Source organism: Bos indicus x Bos taurus, chromosome 22, assembly GCF_003369695.1.
Source record: "Bos indicus x Bos taurus breed Angus x Brahman F1 hybrid chromosome 22, Bos_hybrid_MaternalHap_v2.0, whole genome shotgun sequence".
Lineage (NCBI taxonomy): Eukaryota > Metazoa > Chordata > Mammalia > Artiodactyla > Bovidae > Bos > Bos indicus x Bos taurus.
The window spans coordinates 9,767,882-9,786,329 of record NC_040097.1 but is presented as its reverse complement, the minus strand read 5'-3'; the positions used below and the strand labels follow the sequence as shown (position 1 = coordinate 9,786,329).

Below are 18,448 nucleotides of genomic sequence, written 5' to 3'. Positions count from 1 at the left end.
CTCCCTCCCAGGGCTGTTAATGCTGGGGAGGCATTCAGTAAAACCTAGTTTTTCTCGAATGAGTTTTCCTGAGGTCAAACTTCTCCAAGCATTTCAGCATTTCATTAAAAGAAAAGCGCCTGGTGCATGCTAAAATCAACTGCTGCAAACTCTGCCGTGCCGGGGCAAGGGTCTGCCACCTCCATCACGAGCCCCGTGGCCCTGGGTGGCACTAGGGAGGGCAGACCCAGGACAGGTAAGATACAGTCCTTACGTCTTTAGTGTGGGCACTAATGTAGTTGGCTGTTTCAGAGTCGTCTGCACACTTCGTGAGCCATTTCCGGATTGTGGCGCAGTCTGTGGGGGCGTGATACATCTGACGACACTTGAAACTTAAAACCAGAAAAGATAACCGTTAGGTCAGATCCTGTGTTTTTCCTTTTCCTTCTGTCCAAGCCAACAGATCTGGAATTAGAGCTTTTCCAAGAGGTAAAATGTCACCTCTCATGGCGTCCGAGACCTTGACTTACCCAGGATTATTCTGAAGTCCTGGGGGGACTTCTCTCAATAAACCCAAATGAGACATTTGTTTTAAATATCTTAGGTGATGTCAATCCTTCCTAACAGGATATCAAATTCAGAACTCAGCTTTTCAAAGGGCTCGGGGAGGGTATTCCGAGAAGAGGACTCAACTCCAACCCAAGGCAGGAGTGAGATCCAGGCCTGGGAGCCCTGGCTTGTCCGAGTCTGAGGTACCCACCGGATGCACACTGTCGGCACTTGTGCAGTCTGTGAGGGGCACGTTACCTATGACGATGCCCGAAACTTAGAATCAGAAAAGAAAAACCCTGACACTCATCAGGCCAGGCTCCTGTGTTTTTAATTCCCCTTCTGTCCAAGCCAATGTGACTTTCTGGTTAAAGGCTCTCAGGCAGGTAGCCTACCATATGTCCCAGGGAAAGAAAGCCTTAACGTAGGACACAAAGGGTGGAGAGCAACCACACTGGTGGTTCTTAACGTTTGCTGAGTCACAGACTCCCTCGACCGTGCCTTGAAAGGCAGGCACATATGCACACGGACCCCATTTTCTCCCTACTTTCCTTGAAGCCCCACTGTGACTCTTCTGGACCTAAATGAAGGCTCTGCCATTACTGCACCTCGCTTTCCTCACGTATAAGAAAGGGGAACAGCAGTACCAATCACACACAGTCACTGTGACAATGAAGGGAAAGTGGTCAGGAGAGAGCGGCTCCGCTGGTAAGCCTTCAGTATGCTTCAGCTAGTTCCATCATGTTCACTGAATAGAGTAAACCCCAGATAGATGTAAACCACGTTTATGAATTGCAGTGTTATAAAATTAGCAGAATGGCCAACAGAGAGAAAGATTAAAGTGCTGGTGGCTGGAGCTTTCATATATGGCAATATGTGAATTATCTGTGCAGATAGATCTACCTCCACACAGACACGCAGTCTCTGGGCCCTGAGTCTTAGTAGCATAAACCCCAGCACATCCTCTAAGAGTCTGTGTCTCCTTCTTGTCTCCAGACAGTATCATCAAACATCTGCCCATGTGGAACAGTGCTGCTCTTCTGGCCCAAAGGCCCTGCCTCTCCCAGCCCCGCCCTCACAAGAGCCACAGCAGTGATGCTCGAGAGGAGGAGAAGGCACCAGCCAGGGCTGCTCGGCATCCACACTCACTCTTACCAGAAGACCTCGTTGCACCGATTGCACTGTACTCGGCGAGCTCTGGGCTCCTGTACCCGGATAACCATGGGGCAGTCTGCACCAGGGCATAGCTGGAGCTGGTAGTGACTCTGTGAACACACCAAGGGGGGAACAATGAGGACGTCCCCTAGCTGGTGCCTCCAAATTAGACCTCCCTGAGTACTCAAACGCCTCCTGTTCTTCCATCAAGGGGCTACAGGAATTCATGATGGATGTCATGAAGACCAGACATTAGGCAGGTCCTGAAAATGCCCTTTGAATGTTTAGCTTAAACCAAGGAGCAACTCACCGGAATGACCTAAGCTTAGATGACAGAATGGACTACAGAATCGAGTCTCTGAGATGAAAGTGCACAGGGACTAGGGCTGGAGAGGAACACGGCCCAGTCAGTTGTGCATGAGACTCTGAGGGGCTCAACAACCCTCAGGCATCTACCAAAGGCGGCAAACAGCACCCGGAACAAGGCCTTTTGTTTTTCCTGCAGCCTGTGCATGAGACGACCCAGACCATCAGTCAATCCAATAAGCTTAGGAATAATAGGCAAAGATCAAAATTATGCTGCATGGAGCCAGCAAACCTGAACAGGTAGCCCAACAGAGGGGAAGGACTCCAAAACTGACCACTCTAAGAACTTAAACAAATTGCCAAATCGCCCAAGAAGCAACACCCCTTATTTGGGCTGAATCCCAAGGTGAAGGGAATAGAACAGCAGCTCCTGAGATATGCCTGACTTATGTTTACCCCCCGACATACAATAGCTCATTTAAGTAACTCTGCGGAAGGTGGGGGGGTACGGCTTCCCTTGTGGTTCAGCTGGTAAAGAATCTGCCTGCAATGCTGGAGACCTAGTTTGATCCCTGGGTTGGAAAGATCCCCCAGAGAAGGGAAAGGCTACCCAGTCCAGTATTCTGGCCTGGAGAATTCCATGGACTGTACAGAGTTGCAAAGAGTCAGACATGACTCTGCGACTTTCACTTTCACAAAGCGGGTGTGCCTGACCATTCTACACAGGAAAGAATCCAAGGCTCAGAGAAGGAATCTAAGGGGTCAAAGGATACAGAGTGAGGAAGAAACAGACTTGGGATTTACTAGTGCTCTAGAGTTTTCAAACTTTTTAAAAGCTGTGCAGCTCTTTCTTCAGATTGAAAGCATCTGCTGGCAGCCTCCTCTGCACAGTAACTGGTAAGCATCTGATCGAAAGGAGGCTCAGGAAGACCAGGCACAACAGCAGCTGGGCATACCTCCACATAGTCCCTGAAGAGGTAGCGCCTGTATTTATCTCTCAGTTCTTCATTGGGCAGCAATGGAAACACGAAGTCCTCTGGTGTTCGAAGTGGGCAATCCTGAGCCATGCAAGAGACACCTGTTGAACAAAGACAACCGGATGGACAACTGTATCACAAAAGACACACCTATAATGTACCTGCTGAGTTCACCCAACAAATTCACGTTTTACACAGGGAACCCCGGAAGCATCAGAATTTATTCAAAGAAGAGAGAAATCAATGTGATGCAACTAAAATAATATTATAAATTTTAAAATGATAGGGAATTCCCTGATGGTCCAGTGGTCAAGACTTGGCACTCTAATTGCCAGAGCCCTGGGTCAGGGAACTAAGATCCTGTAAGTTACACGGCACAACAACAACAACAAAACCCCACAAAAACCAAAACCAACCAACCAACAAAAACAAGACCAATTAAATAGTATATGTCACAAAGAGCACCAATTAAAAAACTGCTTAAAAAATCCCAGCGGGCTCTTGACTTACACCTTAGTTTTGTGACGTTTACTATTATGTGCATGTGACTGCGTCAACACAGTGAGCTTTTACAGGTATAATGCTAATGTTAATACCGTGGAGTCATAATTTAACAAAGACTCCTTTAACTCATCACTAAGTCTGATTTGTGCTTACCTAAATCACAGTAAACCCTCTAGGAGTTTCTGAGGTATGGCTGCCACTTTGAGAATCAAGACAGACAAGGTAGGCAGCTTACAGGACAGTTCTCCCAAAAGGCAAGAGAAGGTAGCCTTGCTGTCACACCAGCATTTACATAAACGTCCAAACATTAGCCTTAATTCTTGCATCTTGCTCAGGCCTAGGGTAAACTTTGCCATTGTTCAGACTGACATTTTGGAAACCAATGGTTCTGATTTTGAAAACTTCAGTTAGGCTCACAAGAAAACCTGAGTAGCAGAAGGGGCAGGGCTGAAGCTAAACAGTTCCCGCCAGCCGGTTATGAACCCTACGGCGGACTCACCCACACCCACACCGTCCTTGACGAGCACGGAGCAGTGCTGCTCCCAGCAGCTGCGGCAGAACTGGTGCTGACAGGCCAGAGAGAGGAGGTTTTCCTTCCGCACAAACTGCATGCACACTGCGCAGTGGTGAGGGGAGTGGGCCGGGGGCACCTAGAGGGAGGTACAGGGACGTGAGCCAGCCTGCAACAAGGGTCAGAACTCAACTGCCACGTGTGGGCTCTGCGAGTGCCAGTTCTGAGTGGAAAAAAATATTATCAGGAAGGCTTCCCGAAGGAGGTGGTAGCGAAGCTAGGCTTGGTGAACCCCTAGATTTAGAGAGGGAGAGAGAAGATGGAAATGAGATCTTACAGTAGTGTATAAGGTCAGGCTGAAAAGACCAGGATTTCGGAACTGTCAAGGTCCCGAGAGGTCATTCAATCTGCCTTCTTTTGGAGGCTACTGGGTTTCTTTTGAAAACTGCCCTCATTCAGCATGGCACAGAGTTGCTTCTCAACAAGTACTATAAACCCAACCAATAGGTTCTTAGGGGCTGAAGTGTGAGCCTCTAATAGCTCCAGAACCCATTCTCTGCTACACAAACTGGCAAAGACAGTCTGGGGACACCAGCCAAAGCCACAAACCAGTGAAAACCCAACATGAGGTTCTTGTTGTTCACTGGATACAGAAAATAATTTGAGGAAAAGGACCATACTCTGTCTAGTATGCTCCTGGAAATTCTCTAAGAGGCTGTGTAAGTTATGTGGTGATCTGAGCCCTAATTCTCCCCCATTCATTTGACAAATGCTGACTGAACTCTCAGCAACAGGAAATTGCTATACACTGTGGGATACGATTCCTAAACTTAAAAAGCACTTACAGTCTACTATGGGAGCTAAAGATATGAGTGAATCACTGCAATGTACATGTAAAGGTTGAAAGACATAATTAAAGGAGTTTGGAGGGAAGTGTTCCCAGGAGACAGGTTTTGGGAGAGATGGCTTGGATTCGGGTCTTTAAAGGTGAGTTCCATTCTCACGAGCAAAGATGGGGACAGGATCTGGACATTCCCCGCCAAGGAAGGCACCAGCAGAGTTAAAGAGGCATGCAGTGAACGGGCACCCCAAGAACACGGCAGGGACAGAGTACAGGCTATATGTAAGTGCAGGAGACGGGTGAGGCTGGAGAGCACAGGCAGTGATGCACTCCTTGCCTATGAGGAAAAGTTCCAAATGACGTCGGAAATGGAAGATTTAGGCCTATACTGGAACAAGTATCTTGGGGATGCTGCACGATAAACAAAGTAAGACGGTTCTCAATAACCGTGTGAGCCACAGCAAAAGCCACGTGTATCAGGAAGGGACACTCACATGTTTTGATGGATTGGGCTGAACTCGGGCCTCAACGAGCAGCTGAGCAGAATTAGACTTGTATCTACAAAACAAAAAGCATAAAGGGAATCAGAGCTCCAGTTCTGGAGGTATGGTGGTAAATGAGCTGACCTTTCTCTCTGAAGGTAATAAGCACTATGCCATGATGTATTAATCCCACTTGATGTGTCTGAAAGAAATAACTGGAGATATTGCCAAGTGTTATCTAGAAGAGCACTGATTTAACATTAATGACGGCATAAAAACTCTGACCTAACTTCACTGTCCAACAGGGGTTTGGAATAGGATGGAACATCAATATGGTAAAACACTGTACCTTCATTAAAACTGGGGGTACAGAAAGAATATGCTGAAAACATTGGAAAATGTTCACCATATACTGAGAGAAAAAAGGCTATACAATATGAGCCAGTGTTTTAAAAATGTAATCTGCACACTGTAAGGATATTCTCCATAACACAGACAATTATTACCACTGGGTGGGCAGGCAGAGAGAAGTTACAGCCAGTGCCGTCTCTTCCTCCCCCAAAACACCTTACCTGTCCAGTATCTCGGCAACTTGCCAGTGGAAATTAACTAATATAAGTTTAGCGACTGAATGAGATACCTAGAAAGAAGAAAAAAAGAAATCAAATTATAATGCAGTTTTTTTTTCAGAGTGCTCTTACATTTTGAGAAATGCATACATTCCTCTCTACTGCAGGTCCAGGCTTGATTTTTTAAATCTTCCTCTTGGTTCTGTTTTATCTTTTACGTTCAGACTCTTAGAGTCTTAAACAATTTCCTGGATCTCTCGATTTTTCAACCTTTGTTTTCATTAGCAACCCTTCAAAGAAATTAGTTTGATTTCAAACTTACACAAAACCATCCTATCTACAGTAAATAAGGACCTAGAATCCAAAGTAAGCAGAAGAGCTGTAGGTTCCCTAATGTGATTTATGTTTGCTGAAGCTGCTGTAGGAGGCCATACACGAGCACCTCCAGGTAGGCATGTTACTTGCAGAAGCTCTCCAGGCTTGAACTTCTTATATAAACCCAGAAAAACAAAACAAAACAAAACTCACCCCTGGTTAAAACCTCTGACTCTATAACAAAACTATTCATCCATAAAGACTACATGAAAACTCAGACAAAGTATTTGGTATAAATGTTAAAATTTGCTTGAGAATAGCTTTTGGCTACAACTATATTTTTACAACCTGAAAATTATACTGTTGTATTTTATTTATTTATTTATTTATTTTTGGCTGCAGTGCACCGCTTGTGGGAGCTTACTTCCCTGCAGTGGAAGAGTGGGGTCCTAACCAATGGACCGCCAGGCAATTCCCAAAATGAAATTTCTTGACCTTCCCAAAGAAATAGAACTTCAACACCATACCTGGTCTGATCCCTTGATCTCAACAGCACTAGCAACAGCAACAAAGCCTCAGAATTAGCATACCAGGTGCAGCCCCTCCATGTATGGAATACGACACAGGCCTCCGCTGAAACTGAAAATTTTACCGATGACTACAAGTCCACTAATGACCAACTCAGAATATTCCAGCAGAGTTCTGGTGAGAACTGATAATGTGAAGAGAGGATGTGTCTCAGTTCAGTTCAGTCGCTCAGTCGTGCCCGACTCTTTGCGACCCCATGGACTGTACGTAGCACACCAGGCTTCCCTGTCCATCACCAACTCCTGGAGCTTACTCAAACTCATGTCCATCGAGTCAGCAATGTGTCTAGCACTTTATTAAGTGGATAGATGTCCATCTATTCTTTCAAAGCCAAGTACTGAGGATACATCAATATATACATGTCTAGCACTTTATTAAGGTGGATAGATGTCCATCTCTTCTTTCAAAGCCAACTGCTGAGGATACATCAATATATACATGTCTAGCACTTTATTAAGGTGGATAGATGTCCATCTCTTCTTTCAAAGCCAACTGCTGAGGATACATCAATATATACATGTCTAGCACTTTATTAAGGTGGATAGATGTCCATCTCTTCTTTCAAAGCCAACTGCTGAGGATACATCAATACATACAACACTGTAGGCACACGCACCTCCCACCAGTCTCCTACAGGAGGCACTGTGATTGCCCACAGTATGGCCACAGTGTATCACAGACTGCCAAGGACTCAGTTTCCCCCAATTAATCCATTATGAATGTGAAGGAATTTTGAGACCGTTAATTAAAGCAAAATGTAGAATGACGGCACTTGCCCCGTAATGGACACCGAGGAAGATCTACAGGGAAGTCAGGATACAAAGGGCCCTCTGAGCAAAAAGCAGCACAGGGTTAAGAAGAGTACCTAGAAGACTTTATGCTAACAGGTAGTCTCCGAAGAGAGGCCACCTCCTCCCTGATTTGGGCCACAGGAGAGAACTGACTTCACCACCCACTGTCACCCGCAGCGGTCTTCCAGAGGAAGAGATGTCAGGTGATGTGGGGGGAGGGGGCACTACTTAAGTTACCTTTAGCAAGAGGGCCAAGACAAATATATGATATTAAAACATTACAGATAAAAGTCTGTCATTCTCAGAGTGCAGACAGCTAAGCTCAGGAAAGAACTAGCCAAGTACTCACACCATTTTCCTGTGCAATGCTCAAAGAGCTTGGCAATCCACTCTGAATCTATCACAGTTGCCACTCTGTAACTGAGGAAGGTCTTCCACTCTTCTTATGTGTTCAACTGCGGAGAACAAAAGTCTTCCAGCAGAACCAAGACAAACGACTGCTGGACTGTTTTGATCAAGCAACTAATAACCTGTGAGTAGTTAGGATTATGTATTACCAAGAAGGACTTAAAAGTATCTATGCATGTACGTATGTATGCGTTATCAAGAAGGAGTATTCATTCATTCATTCACTTTTGGCTGTGCCACAAAGCTTGTGAGATCTCAGTTCCCTGAACCCGGGCCATGGTGGTGAAAGCCCGGAATTCTAACCACTAGGCCACCAGGGAAACCCCCAAGAAGAACCTATAATGAGGTCAAACCTCTTCCAAAAAGGGTGATAAACAACCACTGATAGCCAAATAGACGAATGACTTGGGAAGGACACATGACCATGTCATGTTCAAGACAGATTTGCGCTTCTGTAAGATCAACATGTAATAAGAAAATTAAGTCTTATTTATGTATGAGGCTTTTTTCCATTTCTGAATACACTTTCAGAAACGAGAGCAGGAAAGAATACTTCTTCCAAATTCACTTTATGAAGCTAACATAACCCTGATAAAAGGCTGATTTAACATGTGAAAACGCCTAAGGCAATTCACTGAATTAACAAAGTAAAGGCAGAAAAAAACCGAAATGATAATTTCAGTAGATACAAGAAAACTCGTTTGACAAAATCAAGGAATCATTCAAGATAAAAATTCGTAGCAAATTAGGAAGAAAAATAGAACTGCCTAAATCTAATACAGGGTGTCTAAGGAAAACATTATACTCTGTAACAACACAGTGAATGCTAAGATCAGGGACATGACAGGGAAGACCACTCTCATCATTTCATTTAACACTGTGCTGAAGGCCCTAATAGGGCATGGGGGGCAAAAAAAAGGACACACACAAAAAAGACACAAAACTACCAGTAGAACTAATAAGTTTAGTAAGGTTAAAAAAATAGAATGCCAATACATAAAAATCACAAATGTGTTTCTACATAGTGGCAAATAAAAATTAAAATTTATTGATAAAACTAAAATGTATTGATAATATATTTTATTTAACCCAATATATCTAAAATATGTCAACATGTTAATGCACTGAAAATTATTAATGAACTACATTTAACATCTTTTTTTTCCATCTAATTGCTCAAAGTCCATTGTATTCAGAATTATAGCACAAACCAATCCAACTGGCCACATTTCAAATGCCCAGTGGCTACATGTGATCACAGCTACCATAATGGACAATGCAGCTAGAGACAGAACACAGCAATCAAAATTAATCAAAATCAAAGCAGGGGTTAGGGTATACATTAATAGTTGATCCTAAAATGTATGGAGAGGACCCCAAATATCCAAAGCAACCTTGAAAGAGCAAAGTTGAAGAGACTTACACCATCTGACTTCAAGACTTACTATAAAGCTACAGTATTTAAGACAGTGGGATACTGGCTTAAGGACAGACATATATATAGATCCATGTAACAGAATAGTAAACTCATACACTTATGATTAATTTTCTACTAAGGTACCAATGTAATTCAACAGATGATAAAACAGTCTTTTCAACAAATGGTTCCAGAATAACTGAACATCATTATACAAAACTCAGAACTTAAATGCTTAGTTCATGTCACAGAAAAATTACCTCAAGGTAGTTCACACTGTTAAATAAAACTGAAAACTATAAAACTTTCAGATGAAAATCTTTGCAATCTTGGTTTTTTAGGTAAAGATTTCTTAGCTATGACACTGAAAGCACAATCCTTAAAAGAAAAAATATGATACACTGAGCTCATCAAAATTAAATTTCATTCTTCAAAAGATATTATTAAGAAAATGGATGAGCCGAGCCACAAAATATATGATTTGCAACAGAAAAAATAATTGCAAATCATATACCTGATAAAGAACTTAATTCAGAACACATAAAGAACTCACACAACTCAAAAAGCTCAACATTATTAGTCATTAGGGAAATGCAAATTAGAACTAGGAGATACTACTTCACATTCACTAGAAATACAGAAAAATACAGAAAATTGACAATACCTAAGTGCTAGCAAGCAGGTGGAGAACCTGTAACACTTACATAATGCTGGTGGGAATGTAAGATAGCAGAGTCTCCTCAGAAAACAGTTTGGCAGTTTCTTAAAATGTTAAACGCGATCCCACTGCTAGATATTTATCCAAGTGAAATGCAAACATGTCCATGCAAAACTCTGTTATACAAACCATCACAGCAGCATATTTCATAAGAGCCAAGAACTGGAATCAACCCAAGTGTTCATCAACTGATGAAGGAATGAATGAACAAAATGTGGTACATATCCATAAAATGGAAAATCCTCCCTGGGCAGTAAGAGGAAAGCATTACTGACATGTGATACAGCATGGATGAACTTTGAAAACATGCCAAGTGAAAGAAGCCAGACACAAAAGACTACATACTATAAGATTCAATTCATATGAAATTTCTAGGAAAGGCAAATCTGTGCAGACAGTAAGATGATCAGTAGTTTCCTGGGGCTGGGAGAGGGGACTAACTACAAATGGATATAAGGGAACGTTTTGGCTGATGAAAATGTTCTATACCTTGGATTGTGGTGATGGCTGTACACTTGTTTACATTTACTACAACTCTTCTACTGGTACACTCTAAAATGGATGAGTTTAATGGAATGTAAGTAATACTTCAATAAATGCTAAAAATAAAATTGACCGATGGACAGACACATGATAAAGTAAATGCAGGAAAAAGTTAGCACCTGTATAATCTAGATGGTAGATAAATGGATACCTACTGTACAATGCTTTAAAAGTCTTTGTATATTTTAAATTTTTCACGAAGTTGGAGGGAAAGTTTGCCAACTTTAATTCAATGGCAATCTTCTGAATAAACAAATGTCACAAGAAACAGAGAGTTGACCCTTACACCATTGCATCAAAATAGTTCATTTTGATCTTTTACGTACTCCTCAGAATGAAAACATCCCCTCAGAGTTTTGAACATACATAGTTCTGACCAAAGATGGACTGACTAGACAATGTGAATTTTAGTATAAGTAGGCCTGTACTGCCAGTAACTTCACAACACTCCAGCTCCCTCTAAACCTCCCACACCAAGCCTCGAGGGAGGGAGGGAAAGTAGTGGTATACAGTTCATCAAACACTGAAGGGTCCTGAAGTCCCTGGGTGGTCCAAAGACGGCTTTCAGAGTCAAAGATGGAGTCAGAACACGGTCAAGTGTAGCCCACCTTCCTTGCCTTTCCCTCTCATTCCCTGTGCCTTCAAACCTGACCCACGATGGGTCAGAAGGCTCTGGAGAGCATTCCGTGAAGCTTTAAAGGACTGTGGGGACACCTGTCATCATCCAGCCTGGACTCTGCTCTGTATTGCCCATCCAATCTGGCTTGGCTTTGCCATGACATTTACAATCTCAACACCCTCAGATGGTTTTCAGATCTTTATTTCAGGAAGCACTTGGCCACATGAATGTCAAAAAGGACTTGGCTACTAGACATCACTATTTCCCAGAGGTTGCAGGCAAACTTCTGTCATCCTCCCTAATTTGTGTTTGGGAGAGACCTTTAAAAAGCTACTTCCCAGATACAGGCCCTCAGAACATGTCCAGTAGTTACCACCTGTGCAGACACCTAAAGGCGTAGACAACTGCTGGGGAGTCAAGTTCTCCTTTCTGTTTTTTTTTAATAAAGAATATATACAGTGTCCATACAATTCTATTCCGGCTTCACAAGCAGGGTTTGGGGGAGTGGGTGGGGAGGAGATGGACCTGAGGGGGAAATCCTGGATAGCAGCCAATGAAGCTAAGATTTTCTCACAGAGATGCAGTGACGTGTACATGAGGATTTTAGCTGCTGTTATCAGCAAGCCATTCCTGACACAGCTAACAGCACACAAATCCACAACCTCAGCATTTCAGAAGATATTCTGGACACACTTTCTTCTGTGATCTAAGGGCTTCAGAGACTAGAGAAGTGAAACAGTGTAAATAGTGAATTAGGGCCTGTCAACTTGGAATGGAGACTATCTTGATAAGATAAAACTTCTGGATCTATGCAGCCTCTGACCCACTCATTACAAGGAGACAAATGCAGGATTCCAGGAGCTTAGAAAACACAACTCCAGCAGCAATTTGGTCACTGGCTTACATTTTAGCCTTCCTATGACTTGCCTGCCTCCCCACTCTACGTTTCAATTTTCTTATATGTATTTTCTTTGTTAGGTCCCCAAGCAGAAAGCAGACTGTGGTGAATCTGTTTTTCAAATCACAGGACCCCGAGTCCACCTGAAGTTCATTAGTACATGAGAGCCTCAAATTTTTTTTCTGATTTCCACCAAACTCTTTCCCCAGAAAAATTCGAGTATCAGAATTTTATAAATTAATCACTGGAACAAACGTTTTTGATCCCCTGACCACAAAGCACTTAAAATACCAGAGGGAGATAAATCCTGCCATGGAAGGAGACGCTCAGTACATACAACATTCTGGATCCTTTCTAATACACAGCCAACATCTATCTTTGGGGAAAACGTATTCAGAAGTTCAGGAAATTTACCGTTATTACTTGACATCCCAGAGCACTTGGATTGTATACGTTTATTGTTCAAATAATGCACAGGACATGCTAGTTTGATGTAAGGATCGAGGCACATACTGAAAGCCTCCATTCCTGACAACAGCTCCCCAGGAAAACCCTGAGCATCGTTAGTTGCTTCTTCATCTTCTTCATCTCCTATAGTTGGTTCAAGCTGTCTAGTCCTTGGGGACGAGTTAACAGCACAGCTTGCAAATAGATTTTTTTCCCCCAGAAAACAGAAATTCAGCAGCCCACCAGAACTGTCACCAGCCCTTCCCACACTTACCAGTGCCATAGGGAGGATGCAGCCGATGGCAGAGAGCATCAACGGCCTGAAAAAATACAGGTGGTAGTTTCAATTTTTATTTAGAATTCTTACTTGCCAACTGCCTGAAATCTTTTAAGGCTACCCGAATAGGGCTCCATGCCTCAGCCTGTTGTTAAGCCACTTCATGGTCCAATCACATTTGTTAACAAACACGAGTGGTCATTCACTAAAAGGCAGAGAGGAAGGAAAGGAGTGAACTGTTGGCCAGCTTCTGGGTCTAAGGTAGGAAGGGATGTAATATGGGAAAACTAGCTGAAAGAGATTAAGACGGATGGATTCAAGTCTTGGAGGGTAGAAGGTGAGGTGAGAAAGTACTGAAGGAATAAGAGAAAGAAGCAAGGTTAAAGCACAGAGACAAAAGAAAAGGTGAACACCAGGCCAGAATGGCGCACATCAGCAGTGCTAGTGGTAGTGGCAAGACCCAGCCCTCGAGTCTAATTTCGGCGGTGGGCCTTCACCTCTCCTGTACTTCACACCTCCACACTCTCAGGCTCTAAAAGGTCTGCTCTCCGGCGCCTTATTCTAACTTTGCTTCCTTGCATTTTCTCTCCATGGAGGGAGAGCTGACTGGTAATTGAGGCACCCACATGTTATAAATGCTCTACAAAATCTGATTAATGAACATTAATTTGAAGATTTCTCTCCAGTCTAACCTTAATTTAGTTCTGTTATGGTCTCTGATCATTAAAATCAATGCCAAAAACATCTAAAGACTTGACTAACTACAGTTACTTATGAAAAATACAATAAAACAAAAATACAAAAGTCATCCCTTCCTTGACCTTGAGGGCACTTTATTATGAAAAACTCTGGGCATCTACATAAGTGAAGAGTATGATGAAACCCATGTACCCATCACCTAGTTCCAACATCAACTCAGAACCAGGCTATACCTTACCTACCCCACTACCCTAGAGATTACTGCAAGGTAAATCTCAGCCAGCGTATCTTTTCGGGTTTGCATTTCAATGAAAATCTTCTGGGAAATACTTAGTACAAAAGGCAGATTACAGCCCCTTCTAGAATTCCATATGGTTTTTCAGGGAGGAGCCATATACAGGTAGGATGACTACTACTTTAGTGAACCAAAGTCCTATCCGTTAATCACAACCAAAAGAAATGCAGATAGGAGCTCATAGCCAATGAATAACACACAGTAGGACTAAAGGCCAAGTCTCCTACCATCTTCCTGTAGCTACAAGCCCATCTTGTCTATATGTGATTTCAAATGATGCACTGTCTCTTCCAGCTATGGCGACTGTGAGGAGGGCAAAGGAGAGGGAGTACCAGACACTTGTAGGGAGTTCCAGCCAGATCACCTCTCTTCTCCAGAGGGTACCTCAGAGCCCAGCATATCTTAGTGACAAAGCCGCAAACTCCAACAGCACGTTTCAAAGACAGAGCCACTGACTGCTGCTGTTAACTATGCTCAAAACGTACCACGTGTCTATGCACCTATATGTTTATGTAAATAAACCTCCATGGGAATGGAGTTCTTTTCTAGGGGAAGAGGTTTTTCACACCACTTCCCTCCTCTGTCATACCTAAGACCTAGAACAATGCCTGTGCCAGGGCTAGGTCCCATATTCTAACACTTCCCTCCGCCTGGCTCCTGTGGTCTCAGCTGAAATCACTGCCTATCCACAGCCTCCTCCAGAGCCCCGGCAGGCAGGCGGGCAGGCAGGCAGGCATCAAAGCCTTCCAAGCCCTCAGAGGGTGCACAATCTAGCAGGAGAGGCCAGATACGGATCTAGAAAGGAAGGTTTAAAGGGGAAAAAAAAGGACGGTGAACTGAGAGGTCTTTTAATGTGACAGGAATGGCAGAGATGCTGACAGGAGGTTTGAGGAGCCAAAAATCAAACATTAAGGAGCAGAGCGGGAAAGAGTTCAGGCTGGAATCTGGAGAAACCACTTCAAGTTTCTCAACAGAGCAAGATAAAATAGTGTTTTCAGTGGCTGTGTCAGAAAATATGGAATAGAAGCAGAAAAGGTTTTATTTATGCATACCTGCTTTCTGTCTTATCATTCTAAAAAAGGAGGAGGCAGAAAATAAAGGCCAAGAGACCTTTAAATTATTTTATGGTAGAGGTTAAATTGTTTTTTCCCCATCTTTCTTAGCATCTATCTAAAAGTTAAAACAACAGAAGATACTCGGAAACACTTGTTTTATTGAGAATCATCAAATTACAGCAAACTCTTAACCTACTTCAATTATCACTGAACAAAAAAGAAAATGGTTCATAAAAAGCATTTTGATGAAAAGGAACAATGCCTGCCACTCCATCCCAGCCCATCCTGATCCTCTCCCAGTTTCCCAGCCAGGACAAGTCTCTCCCAGTCACTGGTCTGGGTTCTTCTGGTTGTTACCAACATCACTGAGCACGCCCGTAATTCTCCACCAGACCTAGCCTACCCACTCCCATCCCAGCCCCAACTTCTGAATATTTAAATCACTATTTTCAGTTTCTCTATCTGTAGCCTTTGTAATCTTAAGACATAGTTTACAGGACCAGAGTTGCATTTCCACCCCTGAGCTTCCAATGGCACTCTCCTTGGCCCACTCAAAGAAGAACGTTTGTACATCTGGCATAAATACATTAGTAGTAGCTGCCAATCACGCATACTTGTGCCACATGGTGTGTTCGCTTTGTATTTATTTGACTTGTGATTTTTGTGTGTAGTTTTTCTGCTTTCCATGGGAATTCTAATTCCCTTCCCCCTTATGACGAGTTCTATGGTTTCTCATCATCTTCCAACTTCTTCATTCTATCTATTGCTAGGAATCCACCTCACCCCTATTCCAGAAGAAATTTTTCTTGGATCCCACCAAGTTTCTGTTCCAATCTGGGCTGACCATTTTCCAGGCCTGCTACAAGCAGAACATGGGATTTTTCATTGGACTGCCAAGTTAGTTTAATTATTTCTTGAATTATTATTTTTCTTTTTTGATCTTCATCTTGAATTACTTCAGCAAAGGTACAGAAGTAAATTTTTGGAGTCCTTGCTCATCTGAAAATAAGTTTATTTTTGCAATGACAGAATTGTAGATTAAAAACTCTCTTCCCTCGGGACTTGGAAGACCATTGCACCACTGTCTTCTGCTTGTCAATGCTGGAGACTGGAGACATGAGTCCCATGTCTTTTAGAAGACCTGGCGTATCTTTATGGAAACCTTTAAGGTTTTCTGTTCTTGTTTTTCTGAAATTTCATAGGGACAATTCTGGCAATGGCTCTTTCTTTACCCTTCTGGGCAACAGACAAGACACTTTCAATACAAAAACTGTTCCTCCCTCTGGCTCTTGGAAATCTTCTTCTTTTACTTTTTTGATCTTTTTGTTTCCTTCAATTTTTTTTGTTCTCACTTGCCACAAATTCTGGTAAATCCTGGGTATCTGGATTGATCTCCATGTCTCTTTTTTCACACACCCACACGCATATACATGTGTATATATATATATATAGCCTGTATTTTGGCTTTATGTTGAGAGATTTTCTTGGTTTTATCTTCTGATCTATCTATGGTATATTTTTTAACTTGGCAAACCCATAATTCATCTTCACAGGTTCTTTTCTGCTTTGATTTTCTTCCTGATGGCATCTCTGATTGCTTTATAGAAGCCACATCTTCTTGAATATCTTGGCAAATACTACATGCTGCTGCTGCTGCTAAGTCGCTTCAGTCATGTCCAATTCTGTGCGACCCCATAGAGGGCAGCCCACTAGGCTCCTCTGTTCCTGGGATTCTCCAGGCAAGAATACTGGAGTGGGTTGCCATTTCCTTCTCCAATGCATGAAAGTGAAAAGTGAAAGTGAAGTCGCTCAGTCGTATCCGACTCTTAGTGACCCCATGGACAGCAGCCCACCAGGCTCCTCCGTCCATGGGATTTTCCAGGCAAGAGTACTGGAGTGGGGTGCCATTGCCTTCTCTGAAATACTACATAGTGCACTTTTAAAAACAAGCAAAATTACTTATTGGTCTATATCAGTTACAGTCAATTTCTCTGTTTCTCTTTCATTATGCATGTTTTCCTCAAATGTCCGGGGGTTCTTGGTTAGAATCACCATTCACAATAAACAAAATGAAGGGCAACAAGGGGGATGAAGTACTGATACAGGCTACAACTTGGAAGAACCTCAAAAACTTATGCTAAGAGAGCCACCAGCCACACAAGGTCACATATTCATGATTCCATTTCTATAACATATATAGGTAAATCCAGAGATACAGAAAGCAGATTTGTTGTTGCCAGAGACACAGGGAGTGGAGAGTATACATGCTTACTGGGTACCAAGTTTCCGTTTTGGGGGTGATGAAAATGTTCTGCAACTAGATGAAGAAGATGACTGCCCAACACCATGAGTGTATTAACATGCCACTGAACTGTACACTTTCAAAAGTGAATTTTATGTGGATGTTACAACTTGTAAAAAGGGAGTCTCAGGAAATGAACCCTAACTCTATGCACATGAACAGAACCATGCAACTGCCAGGCTTCTCTTTAGGGTGACTGATCAGAAGCAGCTATTATTCAAAATGACAAATAAAGATAGCTAAATCTGATCTTCTCTAAGTGCCTGATTTCCCTAAGATTATCCAGATTATTTTGCCAAGAGAGAGACCATGTGGGGGCAGGGCTGACTGTCCCACATACAGACCTTTAATTAATCCTCCCATCTGCAGCACATTTACCTTCTCCCGTCTAAGTCAGTCAGATCAAAGCCCACAACCTCTTCAAAGACATGCTGGACAAACCAGCTCCCATGTGCAATGATGTCCCATATGCTCCCCCTACATGTTCTCTTTGTTATTCTGTGTTTGTAACATATAGTTCAGAGAAGGCCATGGCACCCCACTCCAGTACTCTTGCCTGGAAAATCCCATGGACAGAGGAGCCTGGTAGGCTGCAGTCCATGGGGTCGCTAAGAGTCGGACACGACTGAGCAACTTCACTTTCACTTTTCACTTTCATGCATTGGAGAAGGAAATGGCAACCCACTCCAGTGTTCTTGCCTGGAGAATCCCATGGACGGGGAAGCCTGGTGGGCTGCCGTCTGTGGGGTTGCACAGAGTCAGACACGACTGAAGTGACTTAGCAGCAGCAGCAGCAACATATGTTTGCCTTTACCTTCATTTTCATGGTATTTAAAAATGGAGAAGCACTTCCATATTTACCTCATGCTCTTTAATAATCTTTCTGCCCTCTTCAGCTCACTGGGCAATCATTAATTTATTTTCCTTTACAACAGATAAGTTTGTATTTTCTAGCATGTTATAGGATTGAAATCATAAATTGCTTATTCCCCCCACCACCACCCCTGAGTCCCCTCATGCAGCATATTCTGAGATTTATCAATGGTACTTGTATGAGCAGCCCACTCTCTTTATATTGATGAGAGTGTGCTGTTCTGCGGGTAAGCCACTATTTGTTCATTCATCTGTTTGTAGATATTTAGGTTGTTTCCAGTTTTTGGCTATTGCAAATCAAACTGCTCTAGAGAGCCAAATACCAAACAA

General features: G+C 42.8%; 1 protein-coding gene across 7 annotated transcripts in view; it reads right to left on the bottom strand.

Annotated features, from left to right (window-relative positions):
* The window catches only part of ARIH2 (ariadne RBR E3 ubiquitin protein ligase 2), a 39,420-nt gene that overhangs the window by 8,425 nt on the left and 12,547 nt on the right, over positions 1 to 18,448 (bottom strand). For 4 of the 7 annotated variants that reach the window (XR_003507888.1, XM_027523638.1, XM_027523639.1 and 1 more), the window contains exons 4-9: positions 5,877 to 5,944; positions 5,317 to 5,380; positions 3,970 to 4,120; positions 2,946 to 3,067; positions 1,684 to 1,793; positions 254 to 371 (exon numbers count right to left, since the gene is read on the bottom strand). Coding sequence is in view for 6 of the 7 variants with exons in the window: in XM_027523638.1 (XP_027379439.1) it covers positions 254 to 371; positions 1,684 to 1,793; positions 2,946 to 3,067; positions 3,970 to 4,120; positions 5,317 to 5,380; positions 5,877 to 5,944 (633 nt within the window). In the remaining variant the exon portion in view is untranslated. Of the gene's footprint in view, positions 1 to 253; positions 372 to 1,683; positions 1,794 to 2,945; positions 3,068 to 3,969; positions 4,121 to 5,316; positions 5,381 to 5,876; positions 5,945 to 6,715; positions 6,828 to 12,891; positions 12,938 to 18,448 lie in introns of all 7 variants that reach the window. The other 3 variants (XM_027523642.1, XM_027523641.1, XM_027523643.1) reach the window with 2 other exon arrangements.